Source organism: Theropithecus gelada, chromosome 6, assembly GCF_003255815.1.
Source record: "Theropithecus gelada isolate Dixy chromosome 6, Tgel_1.0, whole genome shotgun sequence".
In the NCBI taxonomy this organism is placed as follows: domain Eukaryota; kingdom Metazoa; phylum Chordata; class Mammalia; order Primates; family Cercopithecidae; genus Theropithecus; species Theropithecus gelada.
In genome coordinates, this window is record NC_037673.1 from 173,048,241 (window position 1) to 173,070,798 (window position 22,558).

Genomic DNA, 22,558 nt, shown 5'->3' on the forward strand with positions numbered 1-22,558 from the left:
GTGTATGTGTATATGTGTGTGTATATCTGTGCTTTAGAGACCAGAATTTTTTTACCTGCCCTGGAATAACCAGCTTCCACCCTGCTCCTGGAGAAAGGAGACCCTCCCACACAGGCCGCTGAGAGTCCCTGCTGCAGAGCAAGGGTTTCTTTGCCCGGCCTCAGGGGTGTGACCACTGTCCTCCCACTCCTGGCCCATGCTGCGTGCAGTGGTTCCCAGTCTTTAAGGCCCAGCCGGAAATCTCTTAAAACACAGCTGTCTGGGCCCCACCTAAAGATCCTGTCAGTAGACCTGAAGAGGGGCCTGACATCGGGGTTTCAGCAAGCTCTGAGGGGGTTCTGATGCCCTGTCTGAAGTGGGGGTCTGGGGCTGAAGGGGGTTTCAAATCACCGAGGAACCATCTAGTCTGAGGGAAAAGGGCCTGCCTAGAACACTGACCTGGTCCTAGAGAACTCAAGACCCATCTAGCCAGGCCTCCCTATGCCAGCACTACCCAGGGCTGCCCAGAGGAGGCTTGTGGGAGGCTGGTGGCTGGACCAGAACCCTTCCCACTGACTTAGAGCATGGAGGAGGCAGTATGAGGGTGTGTTCCCAGGACCACGGTCACGCAGCAGGTGTCTGGGACAAACACTGCCCCAGGATGTCTGGAGTCCCATTTTCCACCTGTTTGATACAGCCACAGATGCCCCCCACAGACCTGGGCCTCCCTTCTGTGGGCCCCAACCTTCCCCAAGGGACTGGAGCTCCCATGCCAATCCTAGGGTGGGTCTGGTAAGCAAGGCAGAGGTAAGTTTCTGCCTCCTCTCCCAGCCCTCAGTTCACTGAGTCAAAGCTTACCTCTGTCCTGCCTACCAGACCCACCCTGGGATTGGCATGGGAGCTCCAATCCCCATTGGAACCCCATCTGGAAGTTGCTAGAGACCTGGTAGCAAAATCAATCAAAACCAGAGAACCCCTACCTGACCCAGCTTTCTTTGGGTGCCAAAGAAAGCTGTGTCTCTTTGGAGGGCTGGGCCAGTGCCAGGCCCCAGTGCTGGGTGTCTGAGCGATCAGAACACAGGGGACCAATTGATGCGGTGTGGGCAGAGCTCCAGCACGAGGCCGCAGGGGAGATGGGAGCCTGGAAGAGGGAGGGAGGGGCTGTGTGGTGGCCAAGGAGCAGGGTGGGGTGAGGGTAGAAGTGGCTCTGAGGGCGTGAGGGCACGAGAGAAGATCAGACAAGGGTGGATGAACGATGCAGATGGGGACAGAGATGGAGGAGAGTGGGGGTGGGGGATGCTGTGGTCTGGTGGGGAAGCAAGAAAGGCCGCCTTCTCCTTCTCTTAAGCTTTTAAAGGCATCAGAGCATCTTGCTAATTGTTCATCTCCCAGAGACGCTAATGAAATTAACTCTGCAAAATACTCATCAGGTCATCTGCAAAGGGCACAGTGCCAGGCTTCCACTTGGTCCAATCCCGTCCTCCTCCTCCTCCGCTCCTCCTGCCCCTTCCTGACAGTTCTCCGCCTCCTCCTTTTCACATAGGCCCCTCAGCAGAGAACTGCCCACCCCCCAACCTGCCTGAGAGTGCCCAGCAGGAAAACTCGAAAGGGGGACTGTGTAGCCAGGGAGACCTCAGAGACTGAGATGTCACGGAGCTCACAGAGCTGGGAAAGGTTGTCTCTGGGTGTGTGCGGTGCGTGTGCATGCGTGTGTGTGTGTGTGTGTGTGTGAGATAACACATGCATCATAGGAGGATGTGTCTCTAATAAAACCATTTAGACTGAACATTCTTTCAATCACTCAGCAAACATTTCTGGAGCAGCTTCTAGGTTTAAATCCTTGTTCCATCTCTTACCATCTCTGAGTGGCTTTTAGCAAGTTACATCCCCTCTCTGTGCCACAGTTTTTGTATCTATATAATGGGTACAATAATCACATCTACTTCATAAGGGACTGTGAGAATCGAAGGAGATAAACCAGCTACAGAGTTTAGTCCTGTCCTGGGCACCTGGAGAGGTCTCAAGAAATGCTGGGCGCTGTCCTTGGTCCTGGAGGCTCCAAGGCAGTGACATCCCAGTTCTTGCGCCGAGGCACTGCCAGGCCAGCCTCAAGGCCCAGGCATGAAGTGCTCAGCAGAATAGGGCAGCATGGAGGGTGGGCATGTGAACAGTCTGTGCAGGAAAGGAGTGGAAAGATATGGAAGAGTCTGTACACGTATGTGACTGTGCGGGGAACATGAGTACCTGTACTGCTTGTCATCGGTTATCCAGTATGCACATGTGTGAGCTGGGTGTGGGAAGTGCATTTGTGTTGTGTTAGTTGTGGAGACTGGGCAGGTGCTGGCTTGCTGTGTGTGTGTGTTGGATTCAGAGCATGGGTGAGTGTTGGGGTTTGTGTGCAGAGGGGACGGGTCCAGATGCTGCCAGGGGTCCTTTGAAGGGGCTTATTTCTAGTTCCATCTCCTGTCTTGTCCCTCACAAAGCACTCATTTCTTTTATGATCTGGCTCTCATTCCACCCCAGTTTACAACTGGGAGGACATTTGTGTCTTCCCCAATATGCTGCAGGTTCCCCCAGTGGGTAGCATCAAGCCTTACAGATAGCAGTCAGTCATAAATGCTCACCCTGTATATTTTTAATAAAGGATAATTCTGTATTATTTTTATTTCCCTTTTTTTAAGAGACAGAGTCTTATTCTGTCATCCAGGATAGGATGCAGTGGCCCTATTGTAGCTCATTGCAGACTCAAACTCCTAGGCTCGACCAGTCCTCCCCACTCAGACTTCCAAGTAGCTATACAACAGGCATATGCCACCATGCCTAGCTCATTTTAAAAAATGCTTTAATACACAGTGATACACAGTGTCTCTCTATGTTGCCCAGCCTGGCCTTGAACTCAGGGCCTCCAGCAATCCTCCCCCTTCAGCCTCCCAAAATGTTGGGATTACACATGTGAGCCACAGCACCCAGCCCTGTATTATGTTTTCAAATATAAATGACAAAAACCGTAAATGGGCTTAAACAGCTCAAAAGGGAATGCGTTGGCTGATCTAACTGAAAAATCCAGCGGTATCAGCAGCCTCAGAAGCAGCTGAATCGAAGGGCTTGAACAATGAACTAGGATTCTGCAACCCTCTTTTCTCCAGGCTCTGCTCCTCTCCACCCAAGCTTCAATCTCAGGCATGCCCTTCTCTTGTGGCAGTGCTGCCAAGATCAGGTCATTTATTTCCAGTTTTAAGTACGGCGAGAAAAGAAATTCTTTCTCTCCTTAGTTCCAACAAAACTCCCAGAAATGAGACTCAATGGCCTGGCTAGTGCCATATGCCCATCCCTGAACCAATCACTGTGTTTCAGGGAACAGTGGATGCTGATTGGCCAGGCCTGGGCATGTGCTGTCTTTTGGAAATGGAGTGGGGTAGTCTGACCTGAATCTTGTGCACTGATGGTGGGGAGGGGTGATCCTTCGAAGAAAAGACAGGAAGCTGCTTCCAGAAGACAGAAGCTGAATGCTGAGCAGTGGGCAGATGTGAACACTTGGACCACAGCAGATGTGAACACTTGGACCACCATAAAGAGCCAATGTCTTGCCTGGGCACAGTGGCTCTCGCCTGTGATCCCAACACTTTGGGAGGCCGAGGCAAGCAGATGGCTTGAGCTTAGGAGTTTAAGACTAGCCTGGGCAACATGGTGAAACACCATCTCTACAAAAAAAAAAAAAAAGAGAGAAAAAGAAAAAAAAGCTGGGAGTGGTGACATGTGCCTGTAGTTCCAGCTACTTGGGAGACTGAGGTGGGATCACTTGAGCCTGGGAGGCGGAGGTTGCCGTGAGCTGAGAGAGTGCCACTGCACTCCAGCCTGGGTGACAGAGCCAGACCCTGTCTCAATAAATAAATAAATAAATAGAAAATCCAGTGTCTTGCTTAAGGGTCTCCAAGAGCATGTCCTGCTTGCTGAACTAATTTCCTGATCAATTGGGTTATTTGTCTGGTAGATTTGAGCAAAGCTGGAAGCTCATGATTCTGGGGCTCTGCTAAGTCTTTCCATTTCTCTTTGTGGGTGCAGCAGTGAGATGTGAGCTGAAGGATGGTGTGGTCAGAGGCTTGCTGAGTGGACAAAGGAGCAGCTGGTGAGCCTCTAGGTCCTGTCCTTGGTCCTGCTTGCAGCAACCTGTTTAGTAAGGACTTGGTTGAAAGTATATGTGACTTCCTAATGTCATTTGGGAATGACAGGAAGCAGAAGAAAATAGCAAATACCCTGCCTGACAGCACCCACGTCCTGAGAGGGCTCCATATGGGAAAGAAGGATTAGATGTAATACGATGGAATATAATTGGGATGAATTTAAGTGTCTGCATTTAATTGCAGAAAACCAGGGACCTAAAGGGTAGGTGAGGAACACCCAGTTGTTGATAGCACCTATAGCAAAGACCTAGGACAATGTCCCTCAAAGCATGGTCAGTCTTCAGACTATTGGCAGCAGCAGAAACATCTTGTAGGTATTACAGGGCTCGGTAAAAGCAGATTCCTAGACCCCTCCCCAGACATCCTGGATCAACATCAGGATAGGCAGGACATGGAAATTTATACTCCAAGCAAGTCATAGGAACTTCAGTGCATGTCCAAGTCATATGACGGCCTCAGGACAGGGTCTGAGCTCCCCAGGTCCAGGGGATATTAGCAGTTCGATGTCACTGACCAACAGCTGATTAGGACTCCTCTTTTGCATCAGGCCATGATGGCAGGACACCTGCCAATCCCTTCAGGAGATGCCTTCAGGGAGTGGCCTCACTACAGAGCACTTGCTGGGGAAAGGCACAGGGTGTCTGGGTGGCGAGGACAGGGGCCCAGAGCCCTGCTGCCATGCCAGCATCTGAAGCAGAACTGTCAGCCCTGAAAATTCAGGATAGACCAAGACTTCGTCTTCTGAAGAAAAATTTGCCTGAGTAACAGAAGCAAAGGAGGCTGGAGCTCTCAGGAGTCCTCTTCGCATCTGGCCATCCTACCTTAGGGTCTGAGACAAACCCTTTCCTGGCAGCCCTACACCCTGGATTCTTAAGAAGAGTTCCAGTGAGACACCTACTCCCCCTCTCTGCAGGGGCACCCCTCCTCCTTCTCCTGACATGACTCTGAGCACCACTTGGAAGGAAACAGTTCAGCTGAGGTTTGGGTGACTAAAAGGAACCAGCCATGTGAAGATCTAGGGACAGGGTATTCTAGGAAGAAAGGCAAATGGGAAGGCCTGGAGGTGGGATGAGCTTGGATGCTGGAGAAACAAAGTGAGGGGTTGGGGGGCCTTATGGCCAGGGCCTAGGCAGAATTGAAGAGGAAGGCAGGGGCCAGATCCTGCTGGGACCGCAGGGTGTGCAGGCACTCACGCTACTCTCCATCTATTTCAGCTCTGCCTTCCAGGCATGAGGTGGGCTTATACTTCCTGGCTCTCTTGGGTGGGACTGTGGGGCCAGTTCTGGCCAATGGATTGTGACCAGACACAATCCACTGTGTCCGGGCTGAGCCATTGATGGCTAGTGGGTGTACCTCTGGAGTGGCTGCTGTCAGGCTGGGTCCTCAAGTGAGGGTGATCTGGAGTAGTAGACCAATGATGGACGAATGAGAAACAAACCTTTGTTGATTTGTTACTGAGATTTGGGGACTATTTGTTATGACATCCCCTAATCTATCCTGACTCTTACATAGATCATTCCATTCTGGCTGAAGAGAGAGGGGCAAGAAGAGAAGTGAACAAAGCAGCCAAACTGAGCAGAAAAGAGCCTTCCTTTCCTGTGTATCAAACCTCATCTCCCCAATTCAAATCCCAGAGTAGAAACTATAGCAGGAGGAAAGATGAGGACATGGACATTGAAATCAAACCTCCCAAGGACGTATCTTAGCTACCCCGTAGTCTATTGAATAAGGTTGGCCCTGAGCAAACAGGCGCTACCTCTCCTTATGCCTCAACTACTGCATCTGCATAATGGGGATAATCATGTTTCTTTAATAGGACTGCGTGTGAGGATCAAGCCAAATTATAAATGTATGCAAGGACATAGTGGGGTCCAGCATACACTCTTTTTTTTTTTTTTTTGAGACTGACTCTTGCTTTGTCACCCAGGCTGGAGTGCAATGGCATGATCTTGGCTCACTGCAACCTCCGCATCCCAGGTTAAAGCAATTCTCCCTGGTTCAGCCTCCTGAGTATCTGGGATTACAGGCGCCCACCACCACATCTGGCTGTGTGACCTCAAGTGATCCACCCACCTCAGACTCCCAAAGTGCTGGGATTACGGTGTGACCCACCACACCCAGCCATCCCTTTAGACAGAGCATACACTACTATAATGCCATCTTATACTCCAGCCCTCAATCCTGCTCCTTCATCCTCAACCACCAGCCTCCAGTGCCCAATCCCGGTTCCTAATCATCTCCCCTATACCATGAGCCCCAAGGGCAGATCCTGCCGCTGACTCACCTCTCCCTCCCACCTCTTTCCTGCAGATGCTGAAGAGGGGTGTTATGGTGCCAATAGGAGCAGCCTGGATACGAACTGCTCATACACACACACACACAGACATGTGAGTAGATCAGGCCCTGACACTGTGTACATTCAAACAGCCCCCAAAGCAGAGTTCCCAAACAAGAAGGTGGTGGACATTCTCCCCTGGGCTCACATGAAGTCTAAAAAATTATTTTTTACCAGTTAAAAATTTTAAATCAGAATATTTCACATACGACGGCTTCTGCTGAAAATTTGGAAGATGGGGCTATACTGTGCCCCAGACCCCTCCCCCGACAACCAGCACCTGGAGCAGAAGAGACAGCTGTCCCTTGAGATGGGATCCTTGTGCCCTGTCCCCAGCGCTGCCCTTTGCCTCCCTGGCGATGGAGCCCAGCGTCTGTATGGTTGCCTCTGGAGCTTTAGCTGGTGTTTTTTATAGTAGACTTAAGAGGAAAGCAAAACATTTTTTATAACCCTTCTCTCAAAAGTGGGAAACAAAAGACAGACCGAGAGAGGGCCTCGTGTCTCAAGAAATATAGGAGAGCTCATATCTCTTTGTGGAAGCAAGACCATTCCTTATATCGCCTAGCCTGCAGCGCCAATTTATATTATCGACCGGCCCCGTAGGCGTTTGAGTTTGCGACCCTGCCCTCACCCTTCTCATTCCCCTCCCGACCCAGACTAGGACCCTCTCTTTTTCCGATCACTCACTCGCCGCAAGGCACACGGCGTGCAGCTGTCATTTTCTTTCTCCTTCAAGGCAGCCCTCTGTTTATTTTAGCCGGATTAGGGAATGGGGGTGGGGCGCAGGAGACTCCAGCAGCGGTCACTGCTGGAGGCTCCAGGAGAAGACGTGACTTGCCCAAGGTCACAGAGCTAGAAGGTGAAGTCGCCTAGACCCTACCCCCGATTTCTCTAGCTGCCAAAGCCCAGCTCGTTCCTTCCCGCCCACGTCGCGGGCGCCGTGCGCTCTCGGGGCTCAAACACCTCGCGCCCAGTCGGGTGCTCTGCGCCCAAAGGTTGTTTTCCTTCGGCGAACTGCGCCGAGGGGTTAGGGAAACCTTGGGTCATGGTGGAAGGCGCGCCCCTGGAATCCACCAGGCTGCGAGACTGGGATTGCGGGAGTCCCCGAGTCTGGCCTGCCAGCTCTGGTGGCCACCTCTGCGCGCGGGCCGGGGCCCCGGCGCTCTCCCGCAGTCCCCTAACCAAGCCGCGGGCTGGCAGCATACCGCGGCGCCCGGACAGTCCCGGAGCGCGGCCGCGAGGAAGGGGCGGGGAAGAAGACTGCAGCGGAACCTGCCCGGGGCACCCCTGCCCTGGGCGGCTCTCCGCAGGCTGGCGCCGCGCCGGGGTCGCAGCAGCCCCGGGCCCCTCCCGGGCCACCTGTGCGCAGACTGGCGGGCCTGCGAGAGCCCGGATCCGGAGCACCGATCCACTCCGGGTTTCAGACTCCTGCCCCTGTCCCTGGAGACCGCGCGGGGCGGTGGGAGGCCTCCACGCCCACCACCCCAAGCCCCTCCCTGGGGGAGCCTCAGGCATCGCCCAGAGGGATTCCCGGTGCTGGGGGTGGCCCGCGCGCGCGTCGCGGGGCGGCCCGGCCCCTCCTTCCCTCTCCAGCCCCTCCCAGCCGCCGCCCCGCTCCGTCGCTCCAGTCCGGGTTTTGCGGCGCCCACCGGCCGGCTCTCCGGCTGCGGGCTCCGCGGCGCGGCTGGCTCGCTGCGCGGCGCGGCTGGCGCTGCGCTCCGCCCCGGCTGCATTGCTGCGCTCCCGTGCCCAGGGGAGCCACGCGCCGCGTGCGTCCGGCAGCCGGCCGCCCGGAGGCAGCGCAGTCCGCTGGCATGGGCCCCGGGGGCGCCCCGAGCTGGGGCTCCGGGCTGAGGCGCTGAAAGCCGCCCTCCCGCCCGCGGGGCCCCGCGCCCGGCCCGCCCGCCCGCGGCCATGGCCGTCCGGCCCGGCCTGTGGCCAGCGCTTCTGGGCATAGTCCTCGCCGCCTGGCTCCGCGGCTCGGGTGAGTCACGCCGCGCGCGCTCTGGGGAGGCTTGCGGGGGACCGTGCGCGTGAACGCTCGCTACTCTGGGGGGTCCCTGACCCGCGCTGCCAGACTCGGCTAGGAGCCCCCCGAGGCCAAACTTTGCGAGGCGGGACGCGGGGGCCTCTTCTTGCTGCTGCGCAGCTTCCCCGCGCGCTCTCCCGGAAGCCTGGGTTCTGCCAAGTCCAGGAGCAGCTGTCAGCGCACGGGGCTGGCGAGTGTAGACACCCCACGCCTCCGGGTGGGGGAAGTTTGCTGGTTGCCTGGGCCCGAAGCAGGGCTGGGGGTTTGATCAACCCCAGGGAGACTGACTTTCAGGATTCGAAGATTAGAGGGTTTTGATCCTATCCCAGTGCCCAGAATATGGGGGGTGCGGGGAGCGGTTAAGATACCTCTTCCCGGTAGCATCTGCCCTAAACAGCCACTCACAATCTCCCAGCTTGGCACCTGGCCTCTGCCCACGTCCAGAACACAGTGTCCTCCTCTGTCCCCGCCACACACGCTCGCACACGCACACACTCAGGCGTGGAGGCGCATACACCAGCCCCCAGTCCTTGCAGCCAGCACAGTCAAAGCGCCGCGGTCCGGATGGCCGGGGCTGTGGCTCCTGGTCTCCCTGGTGCTGGGGGCCAGAGTTGTGTGCGGTTGGTCCGCCAGCTTCCCCTTCTTCCTTAAACTCCATAGCCTTTCTTGGTCCCTGCATGCCCCATTGGTCACCCTAACCCGCTGCTAACTCAGCCCTCACCCCACCTGGTTCCCTTGGGAGGGGGTTTGGGGGGAGGAGGTTCCCCTGCATCCTTTGTCTGCTGTCCCTGAGCCTTCACCTAGGCTGAGCTGTGGGGGCCTCCTGATCTCTGCCCCCCATGCACTAAGCTGAGCTAAGCTTATGTGTCTGTGGTCGGGGGGAGGGGGGACGGGTGCCATTTGTGTGGTCAAGGGGGCTTGAGGCTTACCTGGCAATTCTCGATTCTTGCTGCCCCTAGAACCTGGGCGGTGACTCCCCAGCCTGGCCAGGCCACTGCTTATAACAGGGGTGTTGGAAGGGAGCATTGGGGTTTCTGAGCTGCCAAGCCAGATTGATCAGAGATCAGTGAGTGAGAGCTCGGGGACCAGCCTGATGATTGAGGCTGATGGCTGTTTCCTTAAAGGGTGTCTCTGCACAGCGCATCCTGCACCCACCACTGCCTGTCCGCCCGCCCCATCCTGCCTCCTCAATACCCCTCTCTACTCCATCCCACCCCCTCTATCTCCCTTCTCCATCAGCACCCCTCTTCTTCCCCAGGGCCTCTCCTTCTAATCCTGACCACGCTGAGAGGCTGAACTGTTGGGTGTGTGTCCGTGTCCCACACGTGTGTGTGTTAGGGGCGTGTGTGTTGCTCTCCAGATGGGGGTGCAGGTTGCACTGTTGTCCATGATGAGGTGGGGGTATTAGTGCCCTACACACAGGTGAGGTGTTGCCCGGCACCCAGTAGGTGCCCTGGAAACGTTTTCTGAGTTGATGCATGTGAGGGCTGGGTGGTCATAGCTGCATGTCGCCCACGTGAGCACGTGTGAAGGCTCTGGGTTGACATGTGTGCCCGGGTGACGAAGGGGGTTGGCATAGTCTGTGCAGCATTGGTATGTGTGCCCTGATGAATGTGTGTGATGGCCAGCATGCCACACATGTGTGACGGCTGTGTGCAGTTGCACAGGTGAGCGTGTACAGATAAGGGGGCACAGGTACCGGTGAATCAGGGCCCTGCAGCCTGGAGCGGGGAGTTGCCAGATGGACTCCTCAGGAGGCTGTGGGGTGGGGAAACTGCATCCCTGGTTGGCAGGGCATCTGTTCAGGCCTGGCCCAAGGTTGCCTAGGGAGTTGGCAGGTGGGCACAGGTGCTGCAGGGGCTGAAGCAGAGCCTGCCCCCAAGCATCAACTCTGCCCGTGGGCCTGCGGGAGGAGCTGCTGAAGGCCATGGGAAGGGGGGGCTGGCCCTACTTCTTTGGGACTCCCTTCCCCCTGTGCCCCACAGGCACGGGGCACATGTGGACACCCAGGCAGGCTGGCCCTGCGGTGACCCCGGCTCCTCCCGCGCTGCCTTTTGCCTCCGTGGCAACAGCCTCCAGTGAAAAATGTGTCTGTGAGCCGCTGAAGGAGGGATGGCCAGTGGGCAGCAGGGGGCGCCGGGGGCCAGTGTGACCGACTGCAGCCGCCTGCTCCCCAGGCCACCCGCCCACCCTCTGTTGTTGGACATCACACAAAAGCCTGTCCCTTCATCATGCTCGCACCTGCAGGCCCTCTCTGTGCCCGTGCACGCAAGCACCCATCTGTCTCACAGGATTTTCCCTCTCAAACCCCGTCACACGCAGCTGGCATGCACACTCCCACCCTGCCCCTGTGGTCTCCCTGTCACCCAGACCTCTGCAGTCCTGGGCAGGAAGGGCTTGGGAGCTGGCTCCCTTGAAGATGGGGCTCAGGGGTGCCATGCTCTGGCACTGCCGCATTGCCTAACCTGACCCCAACCATCTAGCCTTGCTCCTCCTTCTCGGACCCCTATCCTCATACTTAGGGCTGACCTAGGACCTGTCTGTCCACCCCGACACCTGGGAGAATGCAGCTGGCTGAGGGGGTCTTAATCCTCCAGGGCTAGGAGATACCCTGCTCCTGCTCACCCTGCCTTGTGGGTGGGGTGGCCTGGGCTTTGGGGTCCCTAGGTCCCCCCAGGGGAGAGCTGGTCCTCTTGTTGCTTGCCTGCTCCCCACTTGCCTGTGTTGGGAGGGGCTTCTCTCAGGAACCAGGGATAGGCATTGATCCAGGTACCAAGCCCACAACCAAAAGTCACAGCTCTGGTTCCCAGGAGCAGCCAACTTCGGCCTCAGCCAGGGGCCAGAGAGCCCCTGTCCTCACAACCCTTCTTCCTGCCTAGTGCTGCTCTGGGCCCAGACCTGCAGGCTGGAGCTCTGGGGCTTCAGAAGGCGGGAGCCTGCCCTGAGCTTGGGGTGGGGCTTCCCTGCTCTGGTGCTGGGCCTAGCTGCCACTTGGGAACCTGTGTGTCCACGCACATGCATGTGGTGCCTCCTGTTCTAGGCCACCCCTCTCCTGATGCCCCCTCTTCCCAAGGGCCCTGTCATCTCTTCCTCCTATTCTCCCAGCCTGGGGCTGGAAGCCTTAGAGTCTCCCTTGGTTCTCCCTTCTCTTTCACGCTTCACGTCTAATATGTCACTAAGTCCTCCAGCTCAGGCCTACTTGTGACATTGCTCATGTCCCTCGACTTCTTTGTCTTCCTCCACTCCTTTCTCCCTCACCTGGACCACTGCAGCAACCACCACCACCCATCCCCCTCGGGCCTCCTCCACTCAGACTAAGGCATCCCCTGGCATCCAGGCTGGAAATCTGCTAGAAAGCTTTTGGTGACTCCCAGTGCCTGCAGGTCAGTCCAAACCTTGAGCCCCCTTGGGCCCTTAGAAAAATACCTTCCTCCCTCGTCATCACCCCACATCAGCTCTGGGCTGGTCTACCTGGAGGTCGGGTGCCCTCCCTGGCTCTGACTGCTGGTGGGGTGGGCACCCCCAGGCAAGCTCTGGCTTCCAGACTGTAACTCCCTTGCCTTGCAAAGCCTCGTGCCACTGACCCTGCCAGCATGCTCCCCACCCAACACCCCCACGTTGGTTCTGTCCAGACCTGGGACACACCCCTTTGCTGCTGCCAGTCCCTGCACTGTGAAGCCTGCAGCTTCAGTCCAGCCCCTCCCAAAGGCCTCCCACCTCCTCTGCTGCAAAGGGGCCCTGGCATACTGCTGTGCTTTGGGGGGGCTAAAGAAAGACGGAGGCACTGAGTCCTCAGCCCTGGGGCAGCTGCCAGAAGCCTCTGACCTGAGCCGACCTGAGCCGCTGCCTTCTCCTCCAGTGCCTCCCTCAGGTATTGCCATTGTTTATGGCGCGATGACCCTGTTCTCCGCCCCAGCTTGCTCCGAGTCACTGCCAACCAGGTGCTGTTTCTCTTCACTTCCTCGTTGTGAGTTTGGGTTCTCTGTTCAGGCAGGGAGGGTGCTGTTGCTGGGGACAGGGAGAGATGTTTGCTCTGCCCCTCTCAGCAACCACCCCATCCCTGTCCCTGAACACAGACTGCCGTACTCCAGGGAGGCTGGAAAGGGCCTCCTGTCCAGGGTGGGAACCAGGAAAAGGAGGCCCCATCATGGAGTGGGGAGTGCTGTACCCCAGCCACACGTATGGACAGCAAACCAGCTCACATTGGTGCATGCTTGTAGGCCACTCACACAAGTTGTATGCCCATATCTGTTGAGTAGGAACCCCCATCCCCACCCTGACATGGATTTTCCCAGAGTGAATGTTTTCTTGAGCAAATAGTGTCATTCACAGAGTCACGTCATGACGTGGGCTGCTCTGCACAGCTCCTACGTGGGGTGGGACTCCTGGTTCCTGAGGCTGAGCCCCAGGGCCCAACCACGCTCAGACAGGAGCTCAGCTTCCTGCAATCAGTTCCACCAGCCCACCCCTTCGTTCCTCGTCTGCTCCTGTGGGAGTGGCATTGAAGGGTCCTCCTGCCTTCTGGAGAGTCTCACCCTATATTCTCTCCAGGTGGAACAGAAAGGACAGGGGCTTAGGAGGCAGTCAGGGCCAACTTCCAACCCAAGCCTCGTGTTCTTGGACAAGCAACTTGCAGTCCCCAGCCTGTTTCTACATTGATAGAATGGGTCATGCTTGCTTTCTGGGGTTATAGTAACAGATTGATGGGCAATGTGGAGAGGGCACTCAGGATGAACTCCGACACCCAGTAGGTGCCATAGCTTCTCTGTCTCCTTCGTCTGTGTTCCCTTGCATTTGTGGGGGGGTGGCGTGAGTTAGGACAGAGGTGGGGACTTAAGCTGCATCAGGGCCCGAGCCCAGACACAGGAGAAAGATGAGTCTCAGTGTGAGCCGCTTCATTTCCCTCTGCCCCAGGCCCAGGCAGTGGCCCCTTCTGGTTGGAAGAAGCGCCCCCGCTCCCCCGCCATCTACATACACCACCCACCGCAGGGGCTTGGGCCTGATTCAGACGTCGGTGCTTCCAGTGCACAAGGGGCAGCTGTTTGGAGGTTCTGGAGATGAAGAGTTGGGTTCAGCTTGTCATGCAACTGTGTGTTGATGATCATCTCTGACTCTCAGGACATGGCACAGAGTGGGGCAGGAGCCCTGAACAGAACTAAATTCTAGTCCTCTCTCTGCTATTTGATTGCTGTGTGATCTTAGACAAATCATTTAACCTCTCTGGGCTGTTTGCCTCTCTGTATACTAAAGGGTGTAAACCCAATGATGCCTGTATTGGAGCCTGGGGTGGACTCTGCACTCAGCAGCAGGCTCCCCCAGGAACTGCTCACACCTGCCCAGCACCTGCCACAGACATCAGCCGCCCTGGCAGGGGCTGTGTGCATTGCTGGAGAGCCAGGTGGCTGCTGGGGCAGAGCCAAAAGTGGCTGTGAGGCAGAGCTGGGGACTGTGAGTCCCAATCCCTAGGCCAGGAATTGAGGGCCCACTTCTGCTGGCAGATACCTCCTATGTCAGAAACAGGCCTTCTCAGGGCACCCAGGTCAGGGTCCCAGTGCCCAAGGCCCACCCCTTTCCTGGGCACTGGTGTCAGGTGTGGCAGGCAGCTTCAGACCCCAGGGGCCCAGAACCCCAGGCACATGGAGAAGGTAGTGAAACAGGTGAGTTGGCAAGCTCAGTAGCTGGGTTTGGACCAGTACTAGGGTGAGGCTGGGCAGGTGCCTAGGCACACAGGTAGGGCCAGCTCCCAAGAGTGAACGCCTCCTGGCCCTGCATCCAGCTCCTCCCTGCACGGCTTCAGTTTCCTTGTCTGAACAACGTACTCAAAAGAACCCACCTCCTAGGTTTTTGTGCAGATTAGGCGGGCTGAAGCGTGTCAGTGCTGGCACATAGTGGGCACTCAATACATGTTAACAATTGATGATGACATGGCAGAGGGCACTGTTCAGCCCTCTCCTTCGGGAAGTGGGGGAGTCCTCGGCCGAATTTGTGGAAGATGGTACGGCTGGGGAACCAGGGGGGAGGCAAAAGGCCTGGGGTGAGATTCCCATTCTGGGCTGGGGGCAGGCCTGGCTTCCTTTCTGTTTCTTGTCATGCCGAGGGCAGGTGGTCCTTGACTGGCCCTCCCAGCCCTGTTTGAGGTGGGAGAGGAGGAGCCGCACAGACCTCTGGGAGGTCTGAGTGGCAGCTGCTCAGCCCCAGAGTAACTGGGGAAGGGGAAGTTTTAGGTACTATTTTGATGGGGGAGGGGCCTTGAGGCCCCTGCTTCTGTGCTGTGGTGGGAGCGCCAAGGGCCAGTGTCACCCTGACTGGTGGGACCCCCAGAGCCGGGCCTGTCCCACACTGGGATATCAGAGCTGTGTCCATCTGGAAGGCTCAGGGTCACCTTGAGCTCCAGGCAAATATGTAGCTCAGATGGGGAGGGGGTGTGGGGGAAGACCAGGGGAGTCTGTCTAGATTGACAGCACCTGAAGGGCCTTGGGGAGGGAGGTCCGGAGCCTGCGTCCCACCTCTGCCCTAGGTGTCCCCAGCCAGGGCGGCAGGTGGAACTCCTGTGCCCCAGGCCAGCAGGTCCAGTGGAGAGGCTGCGGGGTTCTGGGGGAGTACTCCCTGAATTAGACTCTACCCCTCCTAATCGGGGCAGGGGCCAAGTGGAGCCGAGGGGCCAGCGGTGTTTCCCAGGTCTGCATCTTTCCAGCACCGCCCCCCACCTCGCCCACCCCCCTCCCCCACCCCCCTCCCCCAAAACAAATGTGCCCGTCACTGGCGGGTAGCAGCCCCTCCTCAGCGTGTGCCTCGGGCCTCGGCAGCCCCCGCCCCGCTGTCTAGGTGGCTCGGTACGCGGGGGCCCTCAGGCCGGCGGATCTGCGGGGCACGTGAGCGGCCGTGGGGCGCGGGTGCCGGAGCCCACGGCAGCCGGGGGCCGAGGGGCTTCGCCATTCGCCGCGGCGCCCGTCGGGCGGAGCTGCGGGAAGCTCGCGCCCAGGGGCGTCCAGGCCGGGGGCGGGTGCCGTGGGGCCGCCGGGCGCGGGGTAATTAACGCGCTGCAAACTCTGGCGGCCAAGCCGGGAAGGGGCGGGATCCCTCCGCCCGCCAGCCCGCCCGCGGCCGCCCGCCGGATTAGCGGCTCTTTGTTCGGGGCCTGTTAACAAGTTCCTGGCTGAGCGCTCGGCTGCCGCCCGGGGAGCGGGCGTCCAGCCTCCGGGCACAGCCGCGCGGCCGCCTCCACCCCGTCTCCGTGCTCTAGCCCAGCTGCAGCCCCCGCCCTTGCCCGCCCTTCCCGGGCCCCCTGAGAAGTGGGTGGGCGCAGGGCTTGTCAGGCGATCTTGTGCCTGGGGCTTCCGAAGACCACGGGCTGATACCGCCGCGAAAGGGAGGAGAACGTGCCCATATCCCGAGCACCTCCTGCAGGCGGGGCTTCCGATGCACCGGTGTCGCCATTCCCGTTTTACAGATGAGGTCGAGCACCGACTTGCCCCAGGTCCCGGCTGTCCTCTGCAGGCTGGGGCTCCACTCCAGCCCCAGACACCCAAATGCATTCTCCTGCTAAGTAAAGAGGCTGTGTGGCAGGAAGAGGAGGAGCCCCTGGGGGCTATACTTGATGATGGTAGTAATCATGCCATTGCTGGGCTCCGCCTACATCATCTGATCAAAATCTCAGGACAACCCACAGGTGGGTGAGGTTAGCCCCATGCGTCAGATGAGGACACATATCAGGGGAGGTCACACCACAGGAAGTGGCAGAGCTGGGACCTTACTGGGCAGCTACTGCTCTGCCCGATCTCCCCCACCACACTCCACCCCCACCTTGTGGGCTCTCCTGTGTGGCTGTTTACTGCCAGGGCCTCTCTGTTTTCCTATGGACTTGATGGGAGAAAGTATGGAGACCCTGATTCTCTGTGTGGCCTCGAGTGACCTCCCTCACAGCCTGGAGCCCATTCCCCATCGCCATGCTGCCTCCTGGCCCCAACCTAGTGTGCTTCCAGCCTGAGAACGGCTGTCCAGGCCACCAGACGTTGATTATTAACTTCCTCTGGTGGTGTTGGCTTTCCTCACCCGTAGCCCTGAGCTTTAAGCCAAAGGGACTTGCCCGGACCACACATCTTCAGGCGACTGGGACTGTTCAAAACCACTTTCTTATAATGAGGGGGACTTTTTCCCAGTAAGCTCCCCAGATGGTTCTGGGCCCTTCCTTCTGGGGCCGCACAGGATGGAGGAACCCTTTCAGTTATTTAAGACAAGGCTCTCACCTGGCCACATCTGCCCCTTTCCTGGCCAGCCCTCCCCAGCCCTCTCAGCTGCTCCTCACCCAAGCTGGAATCCCAACCCCCCACATCTTTGTTACCTGCCTCTGGGTGGCGGCCCAATTGTCACAGCCTCCCCAGCCCTGGGAGCTCACCACAATGCCCCAGCTTGAAGTGACATAGGACACTAAGTGTATCTGTTGCAAATATTGGAACCCAACTCACACTGGCTTAAGAAAAAAAAAAGTAAGAAGGAGACTATAATGGCACATGGAACTGAACTCGGGGTGGCTGTGGCTTCAGGCATGGTTGTACCCAGGGAGAACGGCATGGCCAAGATCCTTGCCTCATCTCTGCTCTTGGGGATTTGGCACCACTCTCCAACAGCCTCTTCCCTTGATCCCAAGGTGGCTGCCAGTAGCTCCTGGGACTACATCTTTACAGGCCCAGGCCCAGGCCCAGGCCTGGCAGGGGTGGGGGAGAAGAGCACATCTCTTCCCTCCACCATCCAACAAATGTCCAGTCTTCCATCACTGGTCTACCTCCAGTGCCCTGCCCAGTGTGTGAGCCAATCACCACAGCCAGGGGTATGATTATGCAGATTAGGTTGGGCTGGAGCCAGTGAGGCCATTGTCCTGTGTTTACCCAGGCTATGTGCTGCTCCTCTCAGCTTCTTGTCCACCAGGAAGGGTGGGCACAATCATCCTCAGATGTCATCAACACATTTTGCCAGGTATTAAATGAGCATACTGAATAGCATCAAGCACAGCCTGTGGCTCAGAAGCAAAGCAGGATCTGGATCAACACTATTTTGTTGGCAGCATTAGAAAACAAGGCTGGCCAGGCCAGGCGCGGTGGCTCACGCTTATAATCCCAGCACTTTGGGAGGCCGAGGCGGGCGGATCATGAGGTCAGGAGATCGAGACCATCCTAGCTAACACGATGAAACCCCGTCTCTACTAAAAATACAAAAAATTAGCCAGGTGTGGTGGCAGGCACCTGTAGTCCCAGCTACTCAGGAGGCCGAGGCAGGAGAATGGCATGAATCTGGGAGATGGAGCTTGCAGTGAGCCAAGATTGCTCCACTGCTCTCCAGCCTGGGCGACAGAGTGAGAAAGGAAGGAAGGGAGGGAAGGAGGTAGGGAGGGAAGAAAAAAGAGGCCGGGCACGATGGCTCATGCCTGTAATCCCAGCACTTTGGGAGGCCGAGATGGCTGGATCACGAGGTCAGGTGATCGAGACCATCCTGGCTAACACGGTGAAAACCCTGTCTCTACTAAAAATACAAAAAATTAGCCGGGCATGGTGGCAGGCACCTGTAGTCCCAGCTACTAAGGAGACTGAGGCAGGAGAATGGCATGAACCCGGGAGGCAGAGCTTGCAGTGAGCCGAGATCATGCCACTGCACTCCAGCATGGGCAACAGAGCGAGACTCCATCTCAAAAAAAAAAAAAAGGAGAAAAAAGAAAACAAGGCTGGCCATTCAACAGGTTTTGCCTCCCCTTCATTGTGCTGTCATCTGCTCATATATCTGCATTTAGCCATCTAAGATATTTTATCAGGTGCCTGGCTAGAATCCAGACATGCTGTGTTTCTACTAGTCCATCCTTAATCTACCGTGGGACAGTAACCCCATAATAAGGGAAGCTGGTCTGGTGTGACTGGTCCATGGGGATCCCAGCAGGCCTCTCACGGTCCCTCCTTCCTTTGGTCATCTGCAGCTCATTGAGAACAGTGCCTAGAGTTTGCATAAGGCTCACTGGGCTGTGGCTACTCCAGTGGATGTTTGTTAGGTTTTGTATCTGGTCCAGCTTCCATTCCAGTCTTAGTAGGGTGTTTTGGGGGCCCCTTCATTCCGGCCACAGGGCCCAGGTGAGCTAGGTAAGTATTTCTCTTGGCCTGGTTCTTTTCCAGCTACAGAGCCTGCTCTTTAAGCCTCTGTTCCTTCTCTTAACAACCCAGTCTTCCGCCACTACTACTTCTTTCCTAAATTTGTGAGAATTGTTTTTTTCTTGCTAACCTTCAAAGAACCCTAAGTGATACATTCACCAAACCAAACTTTCTTCCTTATGACGACTAGACTACAGCTCCTGCCCCACAGCCGCCCCCATGCCACTTTCTCAGAGGTCAGCAGCACGGCTCAGCTCTTCCAGGCTCCCTCCTCCGAGCCCCGCCCCTGCCCTGTGTTTCTCTGGCACTGCCCACGAGCCTCACGCCGCTGCACCTGTGCTCCGCTTCCCAGCGTGGTTTCTCCATCCGTGCCTCTCACCTGTGGCTTGTCCTTGGTTTCGGGCCATCTTTCTACACTGGGCGTGTCTGGTCAGAGTCTGCGCCTACCTACCTGGATATCTTGCAGTTGCCCTGGCACTTTTCTAGGGACCTTCGTCCTCCAGTTCCTTCAGGATCACACAATGAGAGGTCCATTTTTGATACCCACTTGGTCTTCTCAAGACCTCTTTCCTTTCAGATCCCTGGCTCCACTGGAGGCCCGTCTTGAGGGTGAATTCCTGAAGCCCACCACCCAAATGCCAGGACGCCTTCTGAGGGTGGTCAGCATTCTGCCTCCCCCCGCACCAGCGTGGCGTCCTGTTGAATGGTTAACAATGGGCTCTTCAGGCAGGCTGGGGGACTAATTTGCCAATTTCCATGGTGTAAATACTCCCACCACGGCCTATTTCAAGCTACCAATGTGATGTCAACTGACTTGCAAAATTCTAGAAATTGTAGCGATTGGCTGTCCTGAGCCAGGACGAGCTGGCTCCATACACCACTGCTCCTGACCAAGGTCACTCCCAGCCCTCTGAAATGACCACAGGCAAGGAGTGGACAAAGGCATCTCAGGCCTTCCCCTGCAGGACCAATTGACTTCCCAGGCCAGAAGGGGCAGCTTCCCTCCTGGACTTTAGACTCTGGTGGGTCGAAAGGTAGAGCGTCAGCTAGGACCTGGGAGGACTGTGCTTAAGAGCCAAGGCTTTGATGTGGATTAGAATCCTAAACTGGGTGAACTTGGGCAGGTTATTTAAGCTCTCTGTGGCTCAGTTTGCTCACCTGGAAAATGCGGACAATGAAAGGTTCCTACCTCACAGGGCTGCAAGGAATAAACGAGTCATGCCACGTGGCGCACGCCGCCTGATGCCGGCTCACAGTAAATGCTCTGCAGGTGTGAGCTGCGTGGCCTGCGGGGCGGGGGACGCTCACTTTTGGCCCCTCTCTGTGACACGCCCTTGAAGGGTTGGTGTGGAGCAGGATCTTCGGTTGATAAAACTGGTAGCAGCATGCGTCAAGGGCAGGGCCTGCAGGCCTGGAATCTTGGGAAGGTGCTCATTCTTGGATAATGAGCATTCATGGGGGGCCTGAGAAGGAAGATTGGCGTGGTGGTGAGTCACCAGAGTGACTTGGCTGAGTAGGACTTCTGACACCTGAGAGCCGGGATGTGTCTCCAGGACATGCAGAGCAGAGAGGTGGCAGAGGCCACAGCCACATTGGAGAGCCCAGACAGGCCCAGCAAGGACAGCCCACCTGCTGGCCTCAGGCCAACCTGTGACTTCAGAGCTGGTCCCTGGGCACCCCCTGCCTCTGCCCTAGAGTTCTGGGAGCCCTGAGGCCAGAACAGGAGAGGGACTCAGGCTGGGACCTTGGCATGTGGTGGAATTTGGCCAGACAATGAGGGGAGGAGGAGTGGACGGGCAATGCCAGTGGCAGCATGTGTACAGGGCAGTCGGGAGGCGTGCAGCCCCGCTGGAGCAGACGGTGCCTGTGGGGTGCCAGCAAGCGACAGGGCTGTGACCACATCTCTGAGCTGGGGAGTGACAGGCAGTGAGCAGTGTTTAAGGAAGATTAATCTGGCAGCCCATGGAGGATGGATGGGAGCAGGGAGAGGCTGGAGGCAAGGAGACCAGCCGGGAGGCTGCTGCGGTCATCCAGGCAAGAAATGACGAGGCGTCCCTCCCTGGTGGCAGGCAGGCGGCGGGGATGGAGTAAGAGAGATGGATGTGGGAGACGCTGCAAAGGGGGAAATGTTGCATCTGGATGCTGCATGTGGGGGGGCGAGGGAGGGGGAGGAGGCAAACATGATTCAGAGCTCTCAAGCCTGGGGAAGTGATGTCAGAAACAGAAAATAGATGGGGAGCTGGGCTGGGGGAGAAGCCGAAAGAGCAAGAGGCTCCACCCAGGGAGCTCCACCCTGCCAGGCTATGTGTAGAGTGTGGACAGGGCGTTTGGGTCCCAAGCAACAGAAACTGGCTGTGGTCACGTGAAGCCAAGGGAGCGGAACAGCCCTGTCGGGTGAGGCAGGCACTGGGGGTGACAGGCAGACTTAAACCCAGCCGTGGCCCAGGAGAGACGTCCAACAGGTCCTGGTGGTGTGGGGCCATCCTGTTTCCTTTAGGGCACTGGGAAAGGTGGATTTACTCGGTTCTGTGAAGCCCTCCAGGGTAGGTCAGGACCAGCAGGGAGAGACACAGGGAGGCTGAGGGAGACCCTCCCAGCAAGCAGAGGCACGGAGGTCTGGGTGCAATGAGAGTCCCCACAGGGGGACTGCTGGAAACGGGCTCTGTGGGACAGTCAGGGAGACTGTGGACAGGGGCAGGTGGCCGCGGCGAGGCTCGGTGGGAAAAGAGAAAGGATGGCTGGGCACTGACTTGGACTCCCCTCAGGTCCACCCTACTTGGTCTCAAGAAGTTTCTTACCCTTTGGGAACTGGGCTTTCTGGAGGGATGGCTCCATCTCGAGGGGTTTGGTAGTTTCTCTGCCGCCCATTGTTTTGGCTGCTGAAATACTTTCTCGGGGCACAGCACCTCCACCTTCCTTTGGTGACCTCCCGCCATGGAGCCCTGGTGGGACGGTCAGTTATGGGGGCCCAGCCTCTCCCTAGGGAAAGGACCTGCCCCAGCTGGTGAATGGTTCCGGAGATCCTGGGCACATGATTGGGCCAGGCTGGCCACATGGCCTGAGTTGAGCCAGTCAGGATCCTTCCCAGGGCTTCTCCGGCCTGGAGGCAGAGGTGCAACCCTGATACCTCCCAGGTTGGTGGCAGTGTTGATGCAGGTTCTGACGCTGGCCCAGAACTAGTTCTCCCTCGTATGGAAAGCAGCCGTGGGGCGGAGGCGGGTGAGGCCAGCGCACAGGGAGATCAGGGACAAGCGGAAGGAGGAGGCTGTCCCAGTGGCCCCGAGGCCCTGAGGCTCTGGTCCCTGCAGCTTTTCTCAGTCCTGTGAGCTGCTCTTAACAGCCTTCCTGGCCCTAGATCCAAGAACTTCCCACTTTAACGCCCGTGTGAGTTGGGTTTCTGTGTCCTGCACCTGAAAGGGGCCTGGCCCAGGGTCTCAGGAGAAAGATGATGTGGGCAAAGCGCCCACCCAGAGGTAGCCAGGTAGCAGCAGGCAGGGCACTGAGCCCCCACGCGGCAGATAGAACATTCTAAAAAAAGAGAGAGAGAGAGATAATTCACATAAAAATCCAAATGTCAGGCTTCTCCCGAAAAAGCAAAAGATCTGGGCTGGGCCCAGCGAGCCCATTTTCCTGGGTGGCTGGGGCTGGAACCTGGATGCCACTTTGGCAGATGAGCACCCCCACTGCTAGGTGCCCCCATGCCCATGCACAACCAGTGCCTCTGCACCCCTGCCCTGTGCACCCCCACCACCTGTGTACTCCCTGCCCTGTGCACCCCCACCACCTGTGTACTCCCTGCCCTGTGCACCCCCACCACCTGTGCACCCCCACCACCTGTGTACCCCCACCACCTGTGTACCTCCACCTGTGCATTCCCACTACCTGTGTACCTGCTGCCCTGTGT

The 22,558-nt window shown here is 57.4% G+C and overlaps 1 protein-coding gene across 1 annotated transcript in view; it reads left to right on the forward strand.

The window, feature by feature from the left end:
- The first annotated feature begins 8,142 nt into the window (after positions 1-8,142).
- Positions 8,143-22,558, forward strand: part of UNC5A (unc-5 netrin receptor A) — a 67,623-nt gene continuing 53,207 nt past the window's right edge. The window contains exon 1 of the mRNA XM_025389345.1: positions 8,143-8,479. Coding sequence (XP_025245130.1) covers positions 8,410-8,479 — 70 coding nt within the window. The 5' untranslated portion in view covers positions 8,143-8,409. The remainder of the gene's footprint in view (positions 8,480-22,558) is intronic.